At 43.4% G+C, this 23,176-nt stretch overlaps 1 protein-coding gene across 1 annotated transcript in view; it reads left to right on the forward strand.

The window, feature by feature from the left end:
• The first annotated feature begins 13,440 nt into the window (after window positions 1-13,440).
• LOC122817386 (complement C1q-like protein 2) overlaps window positions 13,441-23,176 on the forward strand; it is a 56,995-nt gene continuing 47,259 nt past the window's right edge. Inside the window, exon 1 of the mRNA XM_044090576.1 lies at window positions 13,441-13,843. Within this exon, the coding sequence (XP_043946511.1) occupies window positions 13,579-13,843 (265 nt within the window). The 5' untranslated portion in view covers window positions 13,441-13,578. The remainder of the gene's footprint in view (window positions 13,844-23,176) is intronic.

The following is a 23,176-nucleotide window of genomic DNA, read 5'->3' on the forward strand; positions in this document are numbered from 1 at the left end:
TCTTCCCTGACTCCTTCTCAGGATCAAGTCTTTCTGGGTTGCGGGTTTCAAATGGTGCCAATCCTGGCATCCCTGCCTCCTCCAAAGGCATTAACTCTCATTTCTTTCTTTCAAACTCTTCTTCCCATCTTCCCATAGTCTTCATTACAGCCAGGGAGTTTCTGAGAGCTCTGGGGCTCATCACTTCCACTATTCCAATGCTCCCTCTGGCCAAGCTCCACGAGGATGTTCCAGAGTTATCTGAAGTTGCTGTGGCTTCAGCATGCGCATCTTCTAGACTTTCCTGTTCCTCTTCTCCCATGTCTCAAGAAAGAACTTCTGTGGATTCATCAGTTGTCCCTGAATCTAGGGCTCCCTTTTTAGCCTCCTCTTCACTCTCAGGATCTATTCACAGATGCTTCAGATGTGGGATGGGGAGCAACGTTTGGCTCCCTGAGGGTTCAGGGGGTGTGGTCACCTCGTCAGCAGAAGGAGCACATCAATGTCATAGAGATTAGGGCTCTTCTGCTGGCTCTTTAGGCCTTTCATCTTCTCTTCTCTCCAGGGCCTCTCAAGGTATTCACAGACAATACCACAGTGATATGGTATATCAACAAACAGGGGGGTACGAGATCTTACCATCTTTGCTGGCTGGCACTTCTGGTGTGCGATCTGGCTATCCAATATTGGGTGACTTTTTAGGCAGTTTACATTCCTTCAAATTGGAACATTGTGGCAGACAATCTGAGCAGGTCCTTCACTCAATCCCATGAATGGATGCTTTGCAGGAATGTGTTTCTGGACATTGTTCACCAGTGGGGTATTCCTCGAGTAGATCTCTTTGCCTTCCCTCTGAACAGACAACTTCCTCTGTTTTGTACCAGAGTCCCAGGTCCTCTGGTATGGAAAGTGGATGCCGTCTCATTTTCTTGGAAGGGGATGTTTCCTTATGCATTCCTTCCCCTTCCTGTCATTCCCAGAGTCCTGTTCAAGATTCAACGGGCTGCTCCCAAAATCTTGTTGGTGAATCTCTTTTGGCTGTGAAAGCACTGGTTCCCACTACATCTGCATCTAACCAGGGGGCAATCTTCACATGTTAACTCACAGGGGTGGATCTCCTCACACAAGACAAGGGATCTGTCATCCATCCCCACCTGTCTCCATCCCCACCTGTCCACACTTCAACTGACACTGTGGGTGATAGGGATTTGATTCCTCATACATACCTTTTTTTCTGAGGATGTGCTGCAGGTGCTGCAGGAGGCCAGGAAACCTACGACTAGGAAATCCTACTTATCTAAATGGAAGAGGTTTTCTATTTGGTGCATTTCTTGTGACCTGGACCCACTTTCTGTGGATGTTCCTTTGGTTCTCTCTTTTTTGTGTGAGTTGCTCAATGCTGGTTTGGCCTATTCATCTATTAAGGCCCACTTATCATCTCTTTCTGCTTGTCTGCCTTTAACTCCCCCATTCTAGATTTGAGGCTAAGCAATTTCTTAAAGGCATCCTTAATATTAGACCTCCCAGGAAGCCTGTCCCCCTCCTCCCTGGGATCTTAATTTTGTTCTGGAAAAATTGACTCAGGCTCCTTTTGAGCTTGCTGTTTCAGCTTCCTTGCAACATTGTTCATGGAAGACAGTTCTTTTGTTAGCTCTTACATCTGCCAGATGGGTGTCTGAGTTGCAAGCCCTTGTGGCTTGTCCTCCTTTTTTGATATTTCATGAGGAGAGGGTGTCCTTGTGTATTAATCCTTCTTTTATGCCCAAGGTGGTTAATGAGTTGTCACTTAATCAGTCTATTAATTTTCCTACTTTTTTCCCTTCTCCACAATCTGACAGTGAGAGGGTGATGTATACCATAGATGTTCACAGCTCAGATGGTGTAGTGGTACATTCCTCTGACTATAGCACATAGACAGTTCAGATTTTATTTAAAAAAATAATAAAGCTATCAGAAAATCAGACCAGTTATTTGTTTCTTTCATCCTAAGTCTTTAGCTTTGGCTGTTTCCAAGCAAACTATTTCCACTTGGATTTCAGAGGATATTTCTTTTTGTTACACTTTTCATGGCAAGAGCCTTCCTTCTTATTTAAAGGCTCATTCCACTAGGGCTGTGGCTTCTTCTGGTGCTTTTTTCAAAGGCTTAGACGCTAAGTCTATTTTTGATGCTGTTACCTGGACTTCTGTGCATACCTTTACCAAGCACTACAAGTTGGATGGCATCTCCAGAGCTGGTGTTGCTGCTGCCCTGCTACCTTACTTCTGTGCGTACCTTTACCAAACATTACCAGTTGGATGGTATTTCCAGAGCTCGAGCTGGTGTTGCTGCTGCCCTGCTACCTGGACTTCTGTGCGTACCTTTACCAAACACTACCAGTTGGATGGTATCTCCAGAGCTCGAGCTGGTGTTGCTGCTGCCCTGCTACCTGGACTTCTGTGCGTACCTTTACCAAGCATTACCAGTTGGATGGTATCTCCAGAGCTCGAGCTGGTGTTGCTCCTGCCCTGCTACCTGGACTTCTGTGCTTACCTTTACCAAACATTACAGTTGGATGGCATCTCCAGAGCTCGAGCTGGTGTTGCTGCTGCCCTGCTACCTGGACTTCTGTGCTTACCTCTACCAAACATTACAGTTGGATGGCATCTCCAGAGCTCGAGCTGGTGTTGCTGCTGCCCTGCTACCTGGACTTCTGTGCGTACCTTTACCAAACACTACCAGTTGGATGGTATCTCCAGAGCTCGAGCTGGTGTTGCTGCTGCCCTGCTACCTGGACTTCTGTGCTTACCTTTACCAAACATTACAGTTGGATGGCATCTCCAGAGCTCGAGTTGGTGTTGCTGCTGCCCTGCTACCTGGACTTCTGTGCTTACCTTTACCAAACACTACAAGTTGGATGGCATCTCCAGAGCTCGAGCTGGTGTTGCTGCTGCCCTGCTACCTGGACTTCTGTGCTTACCTTTACCAAACATTACAGTTGGATGGCATCTCCAGAGCTCGAGCTGGTGTTGCTGCTGCCCTGCTACCTGGACTTCTGTGCTTACCTTTACCAAACATTACAGTTGGATGGCATCTCCAGATCGAGCTGGTGTTGCTGCTGCCCTGCTACCTGGACTTCTGTGCGTACCTTTACCAAACACTACCAGTTGGATGGTATCTCCAGAGCTCGAGCTGGTGTTGCTGCTGCCCTGCTACCTGGACTTCTGTGCGTACCTTTACCAAGCATTACCAGTTGGATGGTATCTCCAGAGCTCGAGCTGGTTTTGCTGCTGCCCTGCTACCTGGACTTCTGTGCGTACCTTTACCAAACACTACAAGTTGGATGGTATTTCCAGAGCTCGAGCTGGTGTTGCTGCTGCCCTGCTACCTGGACTTCTGTGCTTACCTTTACCAAACATTACAGTTGGATGGCATCTCCAGAGCTCGAGCTGGTGTTGCTGCTGCCCTGCTACCTGGACTTCTGTGCGTACCTTTACCAAACACTACAAGTTGGATGGTATTTCCAGAGCTCGAGCTGGTGTTGCTGCTGCCCTGCTACCTGGACTTCTGTGCGTACCTTTACCAAGCATTACCAGTTGGATGGTATCTCCAGAGCTCGAGCTGGTTTTGCTGCTGCCCTGCAACCTGGACTTCTGTGCGTACCTTTACCAAACACTACAAGTTGGATGGTATTTCCAGAGCTCAAGCTGGTGTTGCTGCTGCCCTGCTACCTGGACTTCTGTGCGTACCTTTACCAAGCATTACCAGTTGGATGGTATCTCCAGAGCTCGAGCTGGTTTTGCTGCTGCCCTGCTACCTGGACTTCTGTGCGTACCTTTACCAAACACTACAAGTTGGATGGTATTTCCAGAGCTCGAGCTGGTGTTGCTGCTGCCCTGCTACCTGGACTTCTGTGCTTACCTTTACCAAACATTACAGTTGGATGGCATCTCCAGAGCTCGAGCTGGTGTTGCTGCTGCCCTGCTACCTGTACTTCTGTGCGTACCTTTACCAAACACTACCAGTTGGATGGTATCTCCAGAGCTCGAGCTGGTGTTGCTGCTGCCCTGCTACCTGGACTTCTGTGCGTACCTTTACCAAGCATTACCAGTTGGATGGTATCTCCAGAGCTCGAGCTGGTTTTGCTGCTGCCCTGCTACGTGGACTTCTGTGCATACCTTTACCAAACACTACAAGTTGGATGGTATTTCCAGAGCTCGAGCTGGTGTTGCTGCTGCCCTGCTACCTGGACTTCTGTGCTTACCTTTACCAAACATTACAGTTGGATGGCATCTCCAGAGCTCGAGCTGGTGTTGCTGCTGCCCTGCTACCTGGACTTCTGTGCGTACCTTTACCAAACATTACAGTTGGATGGCATCCCCAGAGCTCGAGCTGGTGTTGCTGCTGCCCTGCTACCTGGCCTTCTGTGCGTACCTTTACCAAACATTACAGTTGGATGGCATCTCCAGAGCTCGAGCTGGTTTTGCTGCTGCCCTGCTACCTGGACGTCTGTGCGTACCTTTACCAAACACTACAAGTTGGATGGTATTTCCAGAGCTCGAGCTGGTGTTGCTGCTGCCCTGCTACCTGGACTTCTGTGCGTACCTTTACCAAGCATTACCAGTTGGATGGTATCTCCAGAGCTCGAGCTGGTTTTGCTGCTGCCCTGCTACCTGGACTTCTGTGCGTACCTTTACCAAACACTACAAGTTGGATGGTATTTCCAGAGCTCGAGCTGGTGTTGCTGCTGCCCTGCTACCTGGACTTCTGTGCGTACCTTTACCAAACATTACAGTCGGATGGTATCTCCAGAGCTGGTGTTGCTGCTGCCCTGCTACCTTACTTCTGTGCGTACCTTTACCAAACATTACCAGCTGGATGGTATCTCCGGAGCTGGTGTTGCTGCTGCTGCCCTGCTACCTTACTTCTGTGCCTACCTTTACCAAACATTACCAGTTGGATGGTATCTCCAGAGCTGGTGTTGCTGCTGCCCTGCTACCTTACTTCTGTGTGTACCTTTACCAAAGATTACCAGTTGGATGGTATCTCCAGAGCTGGTGTTGCTGCTGCCCTGCTACCTTACTGCTGTGCGTACCTTTACCAAACACTACCTGTTGGATGGTATCTCCAGAGCTGGTTTTGCTGCTGCCCTGCTACCTTACTTCTGTGTGTACCTTTACCAAACATTACAGTTGGATGGTATCTCCAGAGCTGGTGTTGCTGCTGCCCTCCTACCTTACTCCTGTGCGTACCTTTACCAAACATTACCAGTTGGATGGTATCTCCAGAGCTGGTGTTGCTGCTGCCCTGCTACCTTACTTCTGTGCGTACCTTTACCAAACATTACAGTTGGATGGTATCTCCAGAGCTGGTGTTGCTGCTGCCCTGCTACCTTACTTCTGTGCGTACCTTTACCAAACATTACAGTTGGATGGCATCTCCAGAGCTCGAGCTGGTTTTGCTGCTGCCCTGCTACCTGGACTTCTGTGCGTACCTTTACCAAACATTACCAGTTGGATGGTATCTCCAGAGCTGGTGTTGCTGCTGCCCTGCTACCTTACTTCTGTGCGTACCTTTACCAAACATTACCAGTTGGATGGTATCTCCAGAGCTGGTGTTGCTGCTGCCCTGCTACCTGGACTTCTGTGCTTACCTTTACCAAACATTACAGTTGGATGGCATCTCCAGAGCTCGAGCTGGTGTTGCTGCTGCCCTGCTACCTGGACTTCTGTGCATACATTTACCAAACATTACCAGTTGGATGGTATCTCCAGAGCTGGTGTTGCTGCTGCCCTGCTACCTTACTTCTGTGCGTACATTTACCAAACATTACCAGTTGGGTGGTATCTCCAGAGCTGGTGTTGCTGCTGCCCTGCTACCTTACTTCTGTGCGTACCTTTACCAAACATTACAGTTGGATGGTATCTCCAGAGCTGGTGTTGCTGCTGCCCTGCTACTTGGACGTCTGTGCGTACCTTAATCAAACATTACAGTCGGATGGTATCTCCAGAGCTGGTGTTGCTGCTGCCCTGCTACCTTACTTCTGTGCGTACCTTTACCAAACATTACCAGTTGCATGGTATCTCCAGAGCTGGTGTTGCTGCTGCCCTGCTACCTTACTTCTGTGCGTACCTTTACCAAACATTACAGTTGGATGGTTTCTCCAGATTCAGAGCTGGTTTTGCTGCTGCCCTGCTACCTTACTTCTGTGCGTACCTTTACCAAACATTACCAGTTGGATGGTATCTCCAGAGCAGGTTTTGCTGCTGCCCTGCTACCTTACTTCTGTGTGTACCTTTACCAAACATTACCAGTTGGATGGTATCTCCAGAGCTGGTGTTGCTGCTGCCCTGCTACCTTACTTCTGTGCGTACCTTTACCAAACATTACCAGTTGGATGGTATCTCCAGAGCTGGTGTTGCTGCTGCCCTGCTACCTTACTTCTGTGCGTACCTTTACCAAACATTACCAGTTGGATGGTATCTCCAGAGCTGGTGTTGCTGCTGCCCTGCTACCTTACTTCTGTGCGCACCTTTACCAAACATTACCAGTTGGATGGTATCTCCAGAGCTGGTGTTGCTGCTGCCCTGCTACCTTACTTCTGTGCGCACCTTTACCAAACATTACCAGTTGGATGGTATCTCCAGAGCTGGTGTTGCTGCTGCCCTGCTACCTTACTTCTGTGCGTACCTTTACCAAACATTACCAGCTGGATGGTATCTCCAGAGCTGGTGTTGCTGCTGCCCTGCTACCTTACTTCTGTGCGTACCTTTACCAAACATTACAGTCGGATGGTATCTCCAGAGCTGGTGTTGCTGCTGCCCTGCTACCTTACTTCTGTGCATACCTTTACCAAACACTACCTGTTGGATGGTATCTCCAGAGCTGGTGTTGCTGCTGCCCTGCTACCTTACTTCTGTGCGTACCTTTACCAAACATTACCAGTTGGATGGTATCTCCAGAGCTGGTGTTGCTGCTGCCCTGCTACCTTACTTCTGTGCGTACCTTTACCAAACATTACCAGTTGGATGGTATCTCCAGAGCTGGTGTTGCTGCTGCCCTGCTACCTTACTTCTGTGCGTACCTTTACCAAACATTACCAGTTGGATGGTATCTCCAGAGCTCGAGCTGGTGTTGCTGCTGCCCTGCTACCTGGACTTCTGTGCTTACCTTTACCAAACATTACCAGTTGGATGGTATCTCCAGAGCTGGTTTTGCTGCTGCCCTGCTACCTTACTTCTGTGCTTACCTTTACCAAACATTACCAGTTGGATGGTATCTCCAGAGCTGGTGTTGCTGCTGCCCTGCTACCTTACTTCTGTGCGTACCTTTACCAAACATTACAGTTGGATGGCATCTCCAGAGCTCGAGTTGGTTTTGCTGCTGCCCTGCTACCTGGACTTCTGTGCGTACCTTTACCAAACATTACCAGTTGGATGGTATCTCCAGAGCTGGTGTTGCTGCTGCCCTGCTACCTTACTTCTGTGCGTACCTTTACCAAACATTACCAGTTGGATGGTATCTCCAGAGCTGGTGTTGCTGCTGCCCTGCTACCTTACTTCTGTGCGTACATTTACCAAACATTACCAGTTGGGTGGTATCTCCAGAGCTGGTGTTGCTGCTGCCCTGCTTCCTTACTTCTGTGCGTACCTTTACCAAACATTACAGTTGGATGGTATCTCCAGAGCTGGTGTTGCTGCTGCCCTGCTACCTGGACGTCTGTGCGTACCTTAACCAAACATTACAGTCGGATGGTATCTCCAGAGCTGGTGTTGCTGCTGCCCTGCTACCTTACTTCTGTGCGTACCTTTACCAAACATTACCAGTTGCATGGTATCTCCAGAGCTGGTGTTGCTGCTGCCCTGCTACCTTACTTCTGTGCGTACCTTTACCAAACATTACCAGTTGGATGGTATCTCCAGAGCTGGTGTTGCTGCTGCCCTGCTACCTTACTTCTGTGCGTACCTTTACCAGACATTACAGTTGGATGGTATCTTCAGAGCTGGTGTTGCTGCTGCACTGCTACCTTACTTCTGTGTGTACCTTTTCCAAACATTACCAGTTGGATGGTATCTCCAGAGCTGGTGTTGCTGCTGCCCTGCTACCTTATTTCTGTGTGTACCTTTACCAAACATTACCAGTTGGATGGTATCTCCAGAGCTGGTGTTGCTGCTGCCCTGCTACCTTACTTCTGTGCGTACCTTTACCAAACATTACCAGTTGGATGGTATCTCCAGAGCTGGTGTTGCTGCTGCCCTGCTACCTTACTTCTGTGCGTACCTTTACCAAACATTCCCAGTTGGATGGTATCTCCAGAGCTGGTGTTGCTGCTGCCCTGCTACCTTACTTCTGTGCGCACCTTTACCAAACATTACCAGTTGGATGGTATCTCCAGAGCTGGTGTTGCTGCTGCCCTGCTACCTTACTTCTGTGCGTACCTTTACCAAACATTACCAGTTGGATGGTATCTCCAGAGCTGGTGTTGCTGCTGCCCTGCTACCTTACTTCTGTGCGTACCTTTACCAAACATTACCAGTTGGATGGTATCTCCAGAGCTGGTGTTGCTGCTGCCCTGCTACCTTACTTCTGTGCGTACCTTTACCAAACATTACCAGTTGGATGGTATCTCCAGAGCTGGTGTTGCTGCTGCCCTGCTACCTTACTTCTGTGCGTACCTTTACCAAACATTACCAGTTGGATGGTATCTCCAGAGCTGGTGTTGCTGCTGCCCTGCTACCTTACTTCTGTGCGTACCTTTACCAAACATTACCAGTTGGATGGTATCTCCAGAGCTGGTGTTGCTGCTGCCCTGCTACCTTACTTCTGTGCGCACCTTTACCAAACATTACCAGTTGGATGGTATCTCCAGAGCTGGTGTTGCTGCTGCCCTGCTACCTTACTTCTGTGCGTACCTTTACCAAACATTACCAGTTGGATGGTATCTCCAGAGCTGGTGTTGCTGCTGCCCTGCTACCTTACTTCTGTGCGTACCTTTACCAAACATTACAGTTGGATGGTATCTCCAGAGCTGGTGTTGCTGCTGCCCTGCTACCTTACTTCTGTGCATACCTTTACCAAACATTACAGTTGGATGGTATCTCCAGAGCTGGTGTTGCTGCTGCCCTGCTACCTTACTTCTGTGCATACCTTTACCAAACATTACAGTTGGATGGTATCTCCAGAGCTGGTGTTGCTGCTGCCCTGCTACCTTACTTCTGTGTGTACCTTTACCAAACATTACAGTTGGATGGTATCTCCAGAGCTGGTGTTGCTGCTGCCCTGCTACCTTACTTCTGTGTGTACCTTTACCAAACATTACAGTCGGATGGTATCTCCAGAGCTGGTGTTGCTGCTGCCCTGCTACCTTACTTCTGTGCATACCTTTACCAAACATTACCAGTTGGATGGTATCTCCAGAGCTGGTGTTGCTGCTGCCCTGCTACCTTACTTCTGTGTGTACCTTTACCAAACATTACAGTTGGATGGTATCTCCAGAGCTGGTGTTGCTGCTGCCCTGCTACCTTACTTCTGTGTGTACCTTTACCAAACATTACCAGTTGGATGGTATCTCCAGAGCTGGTGTTGCTGCTGCCCTGCTACCTTACTTCTGTGCGTACCTTTACCAAACATTACAGTTGGATGGTATCTCCAGAGCTGGTGTTGCTGCTGCCCTGCTACCTTACTTCTGTGCGTACCTTTACCAAACATTACCAGTTGGATGGTATCTCCAGAGCTGGTGTTGCTGCTGCCCTGCTACCTTACTTCTGTGCGTACCTTTACCAAACATTACCAGTTGGATGTCATCTCCAGAGCTGGTGTTGCTGCTGCCCTGCTACCTTACTTCTGTGTGTACCTTTACCAAACATTACCAGTTGGATGGTATCTCCAGAGCTGGTGTTGCTGCTGCCCTGCTACCTTACTTCTGTGCGTACCTTTACCAAACATTACCAGTTGGATGGTATCTCCAGAGCTGGTGTTGCTGCTGCCCTGCTACCTTACTTCTGTGCGTACCTTTACCAAACATTACAGTTGGATGGTATCTCCAGAGCTGGTGTTGCTGCTGCCCTGCTACCTTACTTCTGTGCGTACCTTTACCAAACATTACCAATTGGATGGTATCTCCAGAGCTGGTGTTGCTGCTGCCCTGCTACCTTACTTCTGTGCGTACCTTTACCAAACATTACCAGTTGGATGTCATCTCCAGAGCTGGTGTTGCTGCTGCCCTGCTACCTTACTTCTGTGCGTACCTTTACCAAACATTACAGTCGGATGGCATCTCCAGAGCTGGTGTTGCTGCTGCCCTGCTACCTTACTTCTGTGCGTACCTTTACCAAACATTACCAGTTGGATGGTATCTCCAGAGCTGGTGTTGCTGCTGCCCTGCTACCTTACTTCTGTGCGTACCTTTACCAAACATTACAGTCGGATGGTATCTCCAGAGCTGGTGTTGCTGCTGCCCTGCTACCTTACTTCTGTGCGTACCTTTACCAAACATTACAGTTGGATGGTATCTCCAGAGCTGGTGTTGCTGCTGCCCTGCTACCTTACTTCTGTGCGTACCTTTACCAAACATTCCCAGTTGGATGGTATCTCCAGAGCTGGTGTTGCTGCTGCCCTGCTACCTTACTTCTGTCCGTACCTTTACCAAACATTACCAGTTGGATGGTATCTCCAGAGCTGGTGTTGCTGCTGCCCTGCTACCTTACTTCTGTGCGTACCTTTACCAAACATTACAGTCGGATGGTATCTCCAGAGCTGGTGTTGCTGCTGCCCTGCTACCTTACTTCTGTGCGTACCTTTACGAAACACTACAGTTGGATGGTATCTCCAGAGCTGGTTTTGCTGCTGCCCTGCTACCTTCCTTCTGTGCGTATCTTTACCAAACATTCCCAGTTGGATGGTATCTCCAGAGCTGGTGTTGCTGCTGCCCTGCTACCTTACTTCTGTGCGTACCTTTACCAAACATTCCCAGTTGGATGGTATCTCCAGAGCTGGTGTTGCTGCTGCCCTGCTACCTTACTTCTGTGCGTACCTTTACCAAACACTACCTGTTGGATGGTATCTCCAGAGCTGGTGTTGCTGCTGCCCTGCTACCTTACTTCTGTGCGTACCTTTACCAAACATTACAGTCGGATGGTATCTCCAGAGCTGGTGTTGCTGCTGCCCTGCTACCTTACTCCTGTGCGTACCTTTACCAAGCATTACCAGTTGGATGGTATCTCCAGAGCTGGTGTTGCTGCTGCCCTGCTACCTTACTCCTGTGCGTACCTTTACCAAGCATTACCAGTTGGATGGTATCTCCAGAGCTGGTGTTGCTGCTGCCCTGCTACCTTACTTCTGTGAGTACCTTTACCAAACATTACCAGTTGGATGGTATCTCCAGAGCTGGTGTTGCTGCTGCCCTGCTACCTTACTTCTGTGCATACCTTTACCAAACATTCCCAGTTGGATGGTATCTCCTGAGCTACAGCTGGTTTTGCTGCTGCCATTCTTCATGGCTTCTCATAGGGCTCTGCTGCTTCCACCTCCCAGGTTGCTTCTTGAGCTTTGGCACTTTCCCATTTGTAAGGAATACTGCAGCAGTGAATGTAAGGACATAGTACAGTTGTATAAAATCTTACCATAACGGTAGATGTCCTTGCATTCACCGCTGCAGTTTTCACTCCCTACCTCCATCCCCCTAGTCTTTTTTCCTTCCTGGATGTGTAGGTTCTCCATGGTTTTCCTTGGACTGCTGTTCCTAGGGGCAATCAGTTCTGAGGATGGTACACCTGAACGTCACCTTTATGCCCTACCCTATGCAAGGAGTGCGCAGATGTTGTTCAGCGTACCTTAAAGCAATGGTAGACCTTGGTAAACTGGCCAGACGGTTGGCGTCATCGCAGGGAATCCCATTTGTAAGGAATACTGCAGTGGTGAAGGCAAGGACATCTACCATTATGGTAAGATTTTACACAATTGTACTTTCTGACAAAGTGTGGCAACTCCATTCTGCCGACATGGCTGCCACACCTTGTCAGAACACATTTCGAGTTCAAGCACAAATGGCAGCCCTTGTGAGCTGTGATATGCTTGAGTCCCTGTACATAAAGACACATTGGCCTATGAGCAGTTGGAACTGGAACTGTTGTCGTAGACCCAAATTTTCCAAAAATCTGACTTTTTTTTCCTAGTTATAAATGTTTCAGAAAAACATGTAAACCTTTAGGATGTCAAAATATTCCTTTTAAAAATCAGTTGCTAGGGTCTTTCTGGATGGTTCTGATATACAGCTGCTATATAACTGCTACTGTTTTGCTTCGACAGAAAAAAAAATCATCATTAGAGATACGGAGTGAAAGACAGAAAGGGAGAGACAGAGACAGAGAATAAAAGCCATGTTATGGTGTGCGTATGTGTAACTTTTAGACCTACTCTCACTGGTACTGAAATGGTCAGGTATTTTAGTTTACGCAGCCTTGCAGTATGATATTGGCTTCCCCTAACATAAGATACACGGTGCTTATGGTTTATTTTATTTACCTGACAGAATTACAGTACTATGCCAGCACAATATTTGAGCCACTAACATCTTTTTTTGTTAAAAATTACTATTTGTCCACATACTATTTAAATGTCTGTCCTTTGGGAGAGGTAAGAGAGTCCATCATGGAGCTCCAGCCTTATAAAAGTCTTCCATCTCAATGCAACCCTGAAGACAGAGCATTCTAATGTTATTAGCAAAGAGAGAATACAGGAAGGTTCTTATCTGCTTTGCTTTGTAAATCTGACCTAGATGTGGGGAAAGAAATTACTAACATAAGTAAAAAATATTTCTTCAAGTACTTAAACAGGACTGCAGTTCAATGGGGCAACACTGACAGTGTTTTTTCAAATCATGAAACATCCTAGACATTGTATGCATTTGTGATGCTATCAAAATATAAATATTTTTCTTTTTGCACAGAATAAATAGCCACAATATTTTACAGAGAAAGAACAATGTTGGGTTAGTGAAAGGCTGATTCCCAGAGAACAACACGGACACAACATTGACCAATATTTTACTGTCAGCAACCCTTTCGCTCTGATCCTTCAAAGTCGGCACAGAAAATGTCTTTGCAGATTTTTTTTTTTTTTTAGAGGGTTGACTTTTGGCTTTCTCACTGCACTATTGGTAAAGGAAAACTGGATGTCTGCCAACACTGAGTATGGGACATGAATATATTATTATTTTTATAAAACATTTGCTTATAAATGCTTGTTTTATGCTAGTAAGTGAAAACCATATATTATAATTTGTTAGCAATTTAGCAGTTGCATTGTGAAAGACTGCAGAGCTCCACTCTTGTGTGAAGCACTTTATGACATGCTGTGTGGATTATTATGCCTCCTGAAGGCAAAGACAAATGGATGTAGTTATCGAAATAGGGGTGGTTCTAGTACACTCAAAAATCAGGTGTCATTTCACACTGATTCTTTAAAACAGGTGAACAGAACTCTGTTACTTTCAAATGGAAGCAACTTGTGTGTAAAAAAGTGATACTAAGGATAGAGAGAGAGAGAGAGAGAGCGCTTAAAACATCAAACCTGATTAAAAGGTGTTTGAAACCCACAAGCAGCTAAATTATCATACAGTATATATGTTTACAATGAAAGTGGTCCACATACTTTTTGGGGGAACGTTTTGCTTGGCTTTTCATTTAGATATTACCATGCAGAATGAAATTAACTATGGAGATTTAGGTGAAGAAGTTCACCACCCTGACTATGTTACGAAAGGGGAATTTAATCGATTAAAGCAGACTGTTGACATGCAGGCATTACAGATTGCCATAATGAAGAAAGGAGAAGAACTGTACAAAGAACGGCTGAACACACTGAGAGAAGAACTGAAGAAACTCAAAGGTAACAAATAGCATTTCATTATATTAAATGGTACTAAATATGAATTCATAATGTCTGAACAGTGAAGAGAAACTTGGACAATTACAACTACAACTGTGAGCATACTGTTTATTTTTGCCTCATATTTTGGTCCATTTTTCATAAAAAATATGGTTTCTGGCAAATAAGTGGAGATTCATTAAAGACAAATTAGAAAATAATGACAGACATTTGAGTTTCAGGCAAAACCTGTTACGCTATGAACTTTCTAAGTTTGTAAGAGTAATATTTAAAAATTGTCCCTATTTTTGGGCCTTTGTCCCACTTTTATTTATGGCTTTGCCAGATTTCTTGCTCTAAGAGGTTGAGAAGTATAACTGTGAAACTGACTGCCTATGTCTCATTAAGAAAACATATGTACCTTTATATACAGTACATGACCATATCACTTTCTCTTACATTTGCAGATAAAATGAACACTGATTTCAGCTGATATGCTTCTTTCCTCTGTGCAAAGCAGATTCTTACATTGAAAAACGTCTTTCAAAAAGACAATGCAAAACAATAAATTCATATATACTGGATCAGTGTGTGTGTGTGTGCGATATCATTCAACCTCTAAGAGCAAGAAATCTTGACAAAGTCATAAATAATGGGGGACAAATGTTCAAAAATAGATACACTTTTTAAATATTGCTCTTGCAAACATAGAAAGTTGATAGAACAACAGGTTTTGCATTAGCATGAATTTTCTGAAGGATATGAAGTCTGAAACTCAAATGTCTGTCATTATTTTCTGACTTCAACCCTCAATGATTTGCCAGTGCTTTGTCAGAAAACTCCAATTGTATGGGAAACAGTTTTGACTGTGTGACTGTGTGTGTGTGTGTGTGTGTGTGTGTGTGTGTGTGTGTGTGTGTGTGTGTGTGTGTGTGCACGCGCGCGCGTGTGTGTGCGTGTGTGTGTGTGTGTGTGTGTGTGTGTGTGTGTGTGTGTGTGTGTGTGTGTGCATGTCAAAATGGAAGTCATCATATTTTTATGGTTCCTTTTTTAATTTATAGTTTATTTAATTGTAATGTTGTTTTGGCTGTGAAAGTGTCAGACCTGTTTTAAATGTAATGAAATGTATATATGTCTGTTTGAGTGAGACACCATTGATGGTAAGTGTGTGTGTGTGTGTGTGTGTGTGTGTGTGTGTGTGTGTGTGTGTGTGTGGTTGAGGGTTAAATGCAAAGAGTGATGAGTGAGTGAGTGTGATGGTGATACTAGCGTGTTTGTGAATGTGACAGAGTATGTTGAAATGTGTATGCTAGAGTGCAATGAAAGAATGCAAGCTCAGTGTGCTAGTCTTGTGACAGTTTGACAGTGGTGGTAACAAAGTTTCTCTTTTCTCTACTGTGGTCCAGTCTCAGAGTTATGTATTAAGTTAAAGGGGTGTGCAAGTTCAATGGATTACGACAGCTATTTTGACTTTTTTTTTTTTCCAGTGGACGGTGCACATAATTCTCTCTATCTCTCTCTCTCTCTCTCTATATATATATATGTGTGTGTGTGTGTGTATATATATATATATATATATATATATATAGATATGTTAGCCAGTACCTTTGTTTTACAGTGCTTTTGTCAGCGTGTTTTTAGTTGACATTATTTGGTTGACTAAGCAGATGATCAACAGGTTTTTAAGATCGGATGATTCTTGGGGCTGGGGAAATATGCCCTTTCTCCAAGCATTGTGTGATCTCTGAATTAGTTTATACATATATATATATATATATATATATATATATATATATATATATATATATATATATATATATATATCCATTATCAACCCCTTTTTTTCCCATTTTGCATATGAGATCATGGCGTCACTTTCAACAGTGTCAATGATCTCTAGCCAAGGTTTACACTGCTAGGTGGCTAGCCCTACTATGGCAGTTCATCCGTACCACTCACTCACACACACTTTTGCACCTATGGCCAGTTTAGAGTGTCCAATCCACCTACTGCATGTCTTTGGAATGTGGAAGGATGCTGGAGCACCAGGAGGAAGTCCATGCGACCATAGGGAGAACATGCAGACTCCATACAGAAGGCACCCCAACCAAGAATTGAACCAAAGAACCTCTCTCTCTCTCTCTATATATATATATATATATATATATATATATATATATATATATCTATTGTGTGCGTATTTTTATAAACTAAATAAAGTGATAGGGGTACCTTTCATGTTGTTCTCCAGCAGTCAGCCTTTCCAAACGTTATTTGCAAAAACAGAAGAGTTTGCAGTAATTTTTTTTCTTGATGAGAAGGTAAACTTTTGAATTGTTATTATTTTAGCAGAATTAGGGATGTGCACTACTATACTTAAAAGGACCTTGAGGGATAGAATTAGAGAACACTTGTATAGCATACACTGTGCCTCTACCACCAATGCCCTCTCTAAACATGTAATCACTACTAACAGACACGCCTTCAGGTTCATGGTTATTGACATAATTTATCCCAGCATTAGAGGTGGTGACATCAGGAATTGAACTGAAACCAGGGAGGTTAGACGGATGGTAAGACTGAGAGCTGATCAGGGTAGTGAGCTTAACGAGAAAGTCCCACTTAGACCCATTCTGAAGGGACGTAGTCTTAGGAGTTAAAAGACTTTTTTATATTTTTGCTTATGTTTGTTTTTATATTTTTGTCTCTTTGTGTTTGTTTTATGACATTGATGTTTTTCTGCATGTTGAATTTCTCTTTGTATGCATTTTTTCTGTATGCAGTTTCTGCAGATATGTATATAATTTTACACAAGCTGTGGTTTTGTTATGTCTTTCTCCTTTAACTGTGACCCTTAGCATGTGATTGGCTCCTTAGTAATTGGATTGCCTATAAGTAAAGGTTGCTCTACTCTCTGTGTATATGGTCTGATGAAGCAAAAGTGAAAGCGCTCACCTATTTTATTTGTTTGGTAATAAAACAAGTTTTTATCTTCAGCTAGTGTGTTATTACATTGGTCGTTTTGTTTTACATTTGGATTTTGCTTTTCCAACGGCATGTTTATCCCAGTCTGTGCACATTTCTTCAGTTTCTATATATTTATGATAGGTTTATTCAACTATATGAAATGGTTAACTGTCTTGTCATAGACTGTAACTTAACAAAATGCAGAGGCATTATAACATCTGGACACAGTTTTGATTTGTGCCTGATTGTCAAGGATAGGAATTATTGATGTAAAATATATATAGTGTGTAATTAAGATGCAGATGTAAGGGGGATTATAGTACCACCCATGCCTATTATTTCCCTTCTGCCTTTATAACACATTAGGATATTTTGTAACACATTAGGCACAATGGATAGCACACTCGCCTTTAGTGCAGAAGGCTGTAGGTTCTATTCCCAGATCACGTGCTGACACTCTAGTGCAGCATGGGAGTGAGGGGGCAACATTCCTGGGTGTACTGTCCTTTAGCTGAGATGATGAATCAAAGCCCCATCTGCTTGAGTTGGTGGTAGCTCAGGTGGATGTCAAAGGTTCCATGGCACCTATCGAAAAAAATAGGAAAGGTTCCCCCATGCCCTGGCCAAATGTTCCCTAGTAGTATAAATAGCACCTCTGGTCTCCCCTGAAAACAGGCTACTAGCCTAGTGAGACAACATGGTCAACAAAGGATAAATAAAAATAAAATATTTTTGTAACACCACTGCGCCCACTTGATTTGTACAGTTTTATCGTAGACCAGTAATATATGCTTTATCACATTTTCAGGAACTATTTTTGTGTAAGTGTTCTGTCCAATAAGACAGTGCTCTGTTGTCAAATGTCTTCAGTGTCTTCTTTATAAAAAAGCTGCAGCTGTGTACAATGAGATACTAATGGTCCACTAAGGCATATACAGACAATGTGTCCCTCCCTTCCACAGTTATACCATTGTATGGCTCTTAAAGTGGTAACTAGTTAGAGTAATGGAGCCATCAATGGGACATGAGGCTGACTACCACACAGTTCCATCAAAGGGACATGGGGTGGACCACCACACAGTTCCATCAAAGGGACATGGGGCTGACCACCATACAGTTCCATCAAAGGGACATGGGGCTGACCACCATACAGCAAGAAAAAAAAAACAAAGAAACAAGGGCAGGGCAGATCTGGAGACTGACAGCTTGGCTTTTAGAAACTCCCACTGTGTTTACTCTGCAGGTCTCAACAAGAGGCTGCTATATGTCCCGATGTCTTTTATTGATACAGTGGAGAGCCACTATTCAGCCTACTCTTTGGAGGACGTATGAAAAACAATAATTAAATTTTGAGCAACATGCAGAAGCCTTTACTGTTCTCTGCTTTGGCTCATTATAATAGTTTCATCTCTCTAGCTTGGATGGTAGCTGTTGCAGGGAGACTGCTTGGATGAACTCCTTTTTAGTCATGATTGGCTTGCATTGCTTATAATTTGCTTTTATTCTCCTGATCTCTACTATTGGGTTTCTAAATAATGGATTTACAACTGATTCAAAAGGCTTTCAATATATTTTAGCATCATTTCAGTGTCTGAATATATTTTTTTTTCTCAGGGCTTTCTGGTTACCCTTTCTCTTCTGGATCTCCTGGTTTAATTTCATCATCCTTCTGTGGTTTCAGCTAATGGAATGTTGTCCTTATATTTAAAAGATTTGCTAGGACCCTCCATAGCTGATATATATGTCTTAAGTTAGTACAAGTTTGGGAACTGTCTCTTTTTTTCTCCCAGTTAAAGGTTCTACTGGTTTTATGGTCAGTGGTCACCTTATCTTACATTATGTATTCCTTTTTTATGGTCAGTGGTCACCTTATCTTATATCCTATATTTCTTTGCTTTTAAAATTTGTTTTGGAGTGGGAGATACCACAATTAGCAGATCTAAAAAGACTTTATTGTGGCACTTTTGCCACAATCTGTGGAATGTATTACATTAACTGTCTTGACCTGGTAAATAATTCAGGATTGTTTCACTATTAAGTCTCTTTAGGCCCTCTTAGCATTTGACATTATGGGTTACCAAAGAGTAGTAAAATGAAGAAAATACTTAATTTCACACAGTTTGCTTCCGTGTTTGCTGCAGCATTTGTTCTTTGTGTTCTTAACAGTGAAGATCTGTCAGAGAGTACGTGTACTGGGAAACCATTTTCATGCCACCATTTTAAAAGTGATCACTCACTGGATTCGGCTTCCTGTAATGGTCATGCAGTCCTTTAGCCCCACCTTTGTGGTCTCTTCAGTTCATTCGTTTTCAGGTCAGAGTTACACTGGTCCCTTTGTCATGCTTATCCCTGATACTTCATTCCCTGCGTACCCCGTCCCTTGGGGGTCTACAGCCCGAGCGGGTTACTTTGCCTTTCTTATCTCCCCTTTTTCAGCTTATTTAACGTCACACAACTGGATAGGGGTCTTGTGTTTCCTCATTTTTCTTTTTTATATTCTATGTTCATATATCTTTTCTTCTTTGTTGTTTGGTCTCTTTTAAGAAGAAATTCACATTTCCTGGCTTTCTTATTGCCTTTTGTGAAACTTGTGTCTTGTTTCCTAAAAGCATTTTCAGCGTTGCTTCCATTTGTGCTACACCCTGCTGAGTTTTTTTAACAATACAAATAATGGCTTCTACTGAGCATGTTTTCCATGATTTTCCATTGTTTTATTTTTATTTGGATACCACCTCCAGCTCTTGCATTCCTTTATTTATACTGTGCCACATTATTAGCCCTATTGGTATTATCCTAAAGGGTTATACACATTTCCTCAAGTTTCTGGACCTTCCACAGCATGTCCTTTTCTTCTAAATGACCTCTCCACACCCTGAATGTTATTAGCATTGGTTTATGCTGTGAATTTAAACTGACAGGGTATGTTTTTCTACAGTTAGAGCTGTTTATGTTTATTACTGATATTACTGGGAGGAATCAGAATGGTTATTTGGCTGCAGTCAATTCAGGTAAAACTTGCATTTGGCTCAGTTGTTCTTGCAGGCTGGTTAGTTTCCAGCTGTTAAAGTGTGTTTTCTTTTTGTCCATTTAAATGGCAAGTGATTATAAATCCCTGTCATCCTCTAGGAATTAATGACATTTTGAAATTTTAGTGTAATTTAAAAACAAAGACAAAATAAAACATAGATGATATTTTTAACACTTTGACTTTTTTAGTTAAATGTTTAATGAAGTGTGCTTATCTGGTTCATATGTCTGATGAAGTGTAATGAATAAAAGATATCATCACTTGCATAGCAACAAGCAAAGTCTTTGGTTCACTTTTATAGATACATAAGTTTGTACTAGGCTAATGACTGCAGGGGCCTTTTAAAGCCTGGCCATGCATTCCAAATCTCTGACAAGTTCCTGTACCTTTGGTAAATGTAGGTAGGAGCCTTGGAAATTAAACATTTACAGGATGCCTGCATCCATTAGAGACATAGGTGCCAAACCAAGTATGAATTTCCTGTTTCCCATCCAGTTGTCCAAGTTACACTGAAATTGGTTTAGGGAGGAACTCTGCTTCACATGGACGGAGAGCCTGTTTCAGAGACAGGGAAGTCTCTGGGATACACACCTCTCTTTTCAGCAGGCCATATTTATATCACAGGCAAGGTTTAAGTCTTTAAAATTGGTAATTCTGTTATTTGTTTTGCAGATACGCAGGAGGTCCATCAGGATGGGGTATGACAATGCCTTATATGCCAGACACAAATCTGCCTTCAAAAGCTTGTAGGAGACGGAAAACAAGGATAGGGCTTTGAGGTGGTCTGCAGAGGACATGTTAATTGAGCCCTGTATTCTTTTAGTGAGGAATCTCTGTGGACTTTTTAATTGGTGGATATGCCTGGTTAGGTACACATCAAAGGGGGCATTATACTCAATGATAGGTCTGTGAATACTGAATACATTGGAACAATGACCTCCTTGGAGCTAGATGTCATATACCTTTGTTTATACATTATGCAACATAAAATGATTTCTTCACTACTGTAGACACATGATGGTCAAAGACTAGATTACTGTCTACTTGCATCCCAAAAGCCCTGACTATTGGGTCAACTCTTAAAGGTGCGTTATTAATATGATAGCTACCAAGGGTGGATGACTTCCTGAAGGATGCTATTATGCATTTATTGGTATTATTTTTAGTCCATGGCTATGACACCAGTTATTTGTCTGTGTCAAACCTTCTGGAGAACATTAATGTTAGTGTCAGATTCTGTGACTGCTCCTAATTTGCAATAATCTGCAAATCTGGTCAACCAGAGGTCCTTGACATTGGCCTTAACTTTAATGAAATAGATGCCAAAAAGAAGCATTCCCCAGGACTAATCCCCGAGGTTTCCACTGGTGGCTGACTTCTTTGTAGAGATGAACTTCCCAATTCTAACTTCCTGGGTCCTGTCTGAGCCAGATGGCTATCCACCAGGTGACATAAGGAGTTATACCTAGCCTCATGTCTTTATCAATAATGGATGAGTGGAGAATTGTGTCAAATGCCTTGGCCAGGTCAAAGTAGGAAGTATGAACCATTTTGGCCTTGTCCATTGCTCTGGTGACCTTCTCAGAAAAGTCCACCAGGTTGAGTAAACATGATCTGTCCTTGACAAAATCAAATTGGGTTGGGTCCAATGTCTGGAGGTTTACTATGACATTATTGATCATTTCCATGATAATTCTTTCCACGGCTTTGCATATGACACTAGTGAGACTTGTGGTCTGTAGTTTACAGGATGTGTAAACAGCCCACATTTGTGCAGAAGGATAATGGAATAATGGTTGCTGTTGTTCATTCGTGAGGCATGAAGCCTGTTTGGAGGCCGTAGTTAAATGGTGAGTCCAAACAGCCCGATAGAACATGTTTTAAGCTAACTTTTAGATTGAATCTTTTTCCTAGTCTGGAAAGCAGATTGAAAACATCTAACTTACCAGTGCTTTAGTTAACCTGGAATAAAATACGTCATTTTTACTAACAACTCACATAGAAGGGAACATTGCTGCTTTACCATGGAGAAGACATACTGTCTCACTATCCATGAACATTGCTGCTTTACCATGGAGAAGACATACTGTCTCACTATCCATGAACATTGCTGCTTTAACATGGAGAAGACATACTGTCTCACTATCCATGAACATTGCTGCTTTACCATGGAGAAGACATACTGTCTCACTATCCATGAACATTGCTGGTTTACCATGGAGAAGGCATACTGTCTCACTATCCATTTCAAGGTTAAGGTGGTAACAGCTTCTCGCATTTCTGAAAGGTCTGAGATGACTCTCCGCCCATCACAGAGCACTTCATTTTAAAAGAAATGCAAAGACCATTCACTGTCCCATCCCTTTCTTTCCAGCGCCTAAGTACCAATTACTGATCCTTCCAAGTGCCAGTTATGCTTCTCCATTGAATGACTCTAAACTGGAACTTTTTCCCCCTCAATATGGGATCCAAGGCCTTTCATCTAGCTGAAAATCTGTCTGTTTGCTAAGGCCAAATATATGTGCTCTTTCAGTGTTGTTTAGATCTTAAATTTCTAGGGATAATATCATTCAGAGTTTGCTCTGACCAAAATGGATGAAGAACGTACTTAATATGTGTTATTTTGTAATGTAAATTTGTATGCTTCACTTATTTTTCTGTACTGGGATGTAACTGAATATGGCTATCGTTTCAGCCCTCACTCTGTTGAAATTCTGAGGACTGCCATTGTGATTGTAGGAATAAAGGAATTGCAAGTGAAAATGTGAGGGGATATATGCTAAGTTCAAGGGGTCTTAGAGTATTATTTTCAGTCAGAGGTACAGAGGCCATGCAGTTAGTATAGATAAGAAACAGAGGTGTATACCCCCTCATTCTAGTAGGGGTGCAGGTGGTGTAGCACCTTTACAAAAATGCTTTATAAGTGTAACACTCAGTTTTGGAATTCAGTGTTTTTTATATGAATTTCTAGATTATTTTTTTGAAATATCGGGACTCTTGAGTGAAAAGGCTTAACACTTCTGATAAAGATCCAGTTCAGCCCACCTGTCAGTGAAGTAATAAATAAAATAAGTAATTAAATGATGAAGAAGGAAAAAAATGCTTTTGTGGCACATAAATAGGATAGCTGTAAAAAAGAAATTAAAGTTTGTAAGGAAATGTATTACAGAACTTTGAGTTTTCAGTATTAAAATGCAGGTTAAAATCAGTATCATATTATCACGCAAATCAAGAAACAAGACATATAATAAAGAATGTATAATTTTACTGAAATATCTTGGGATAAACAAAACAGTTCAGTGTTACCTGGTAGATGTGGGCAGCATGCCATGTGTTATGTTCTTTAAAATGAGATTGAC

Source organism: Protopterus annectens, chromosome 12.part0, assembly GCF_019279795.1.
Source record: "Protopterus annectens isolate FY-2018-M chromosome 12.part0, PAN1.0, whole genome shotgun sequence".
NCBI lineage: Eukaryota > Metazoa > Chordata > Ceratodontiformes > Protopteridae > Protopterus > Protopterus annectens.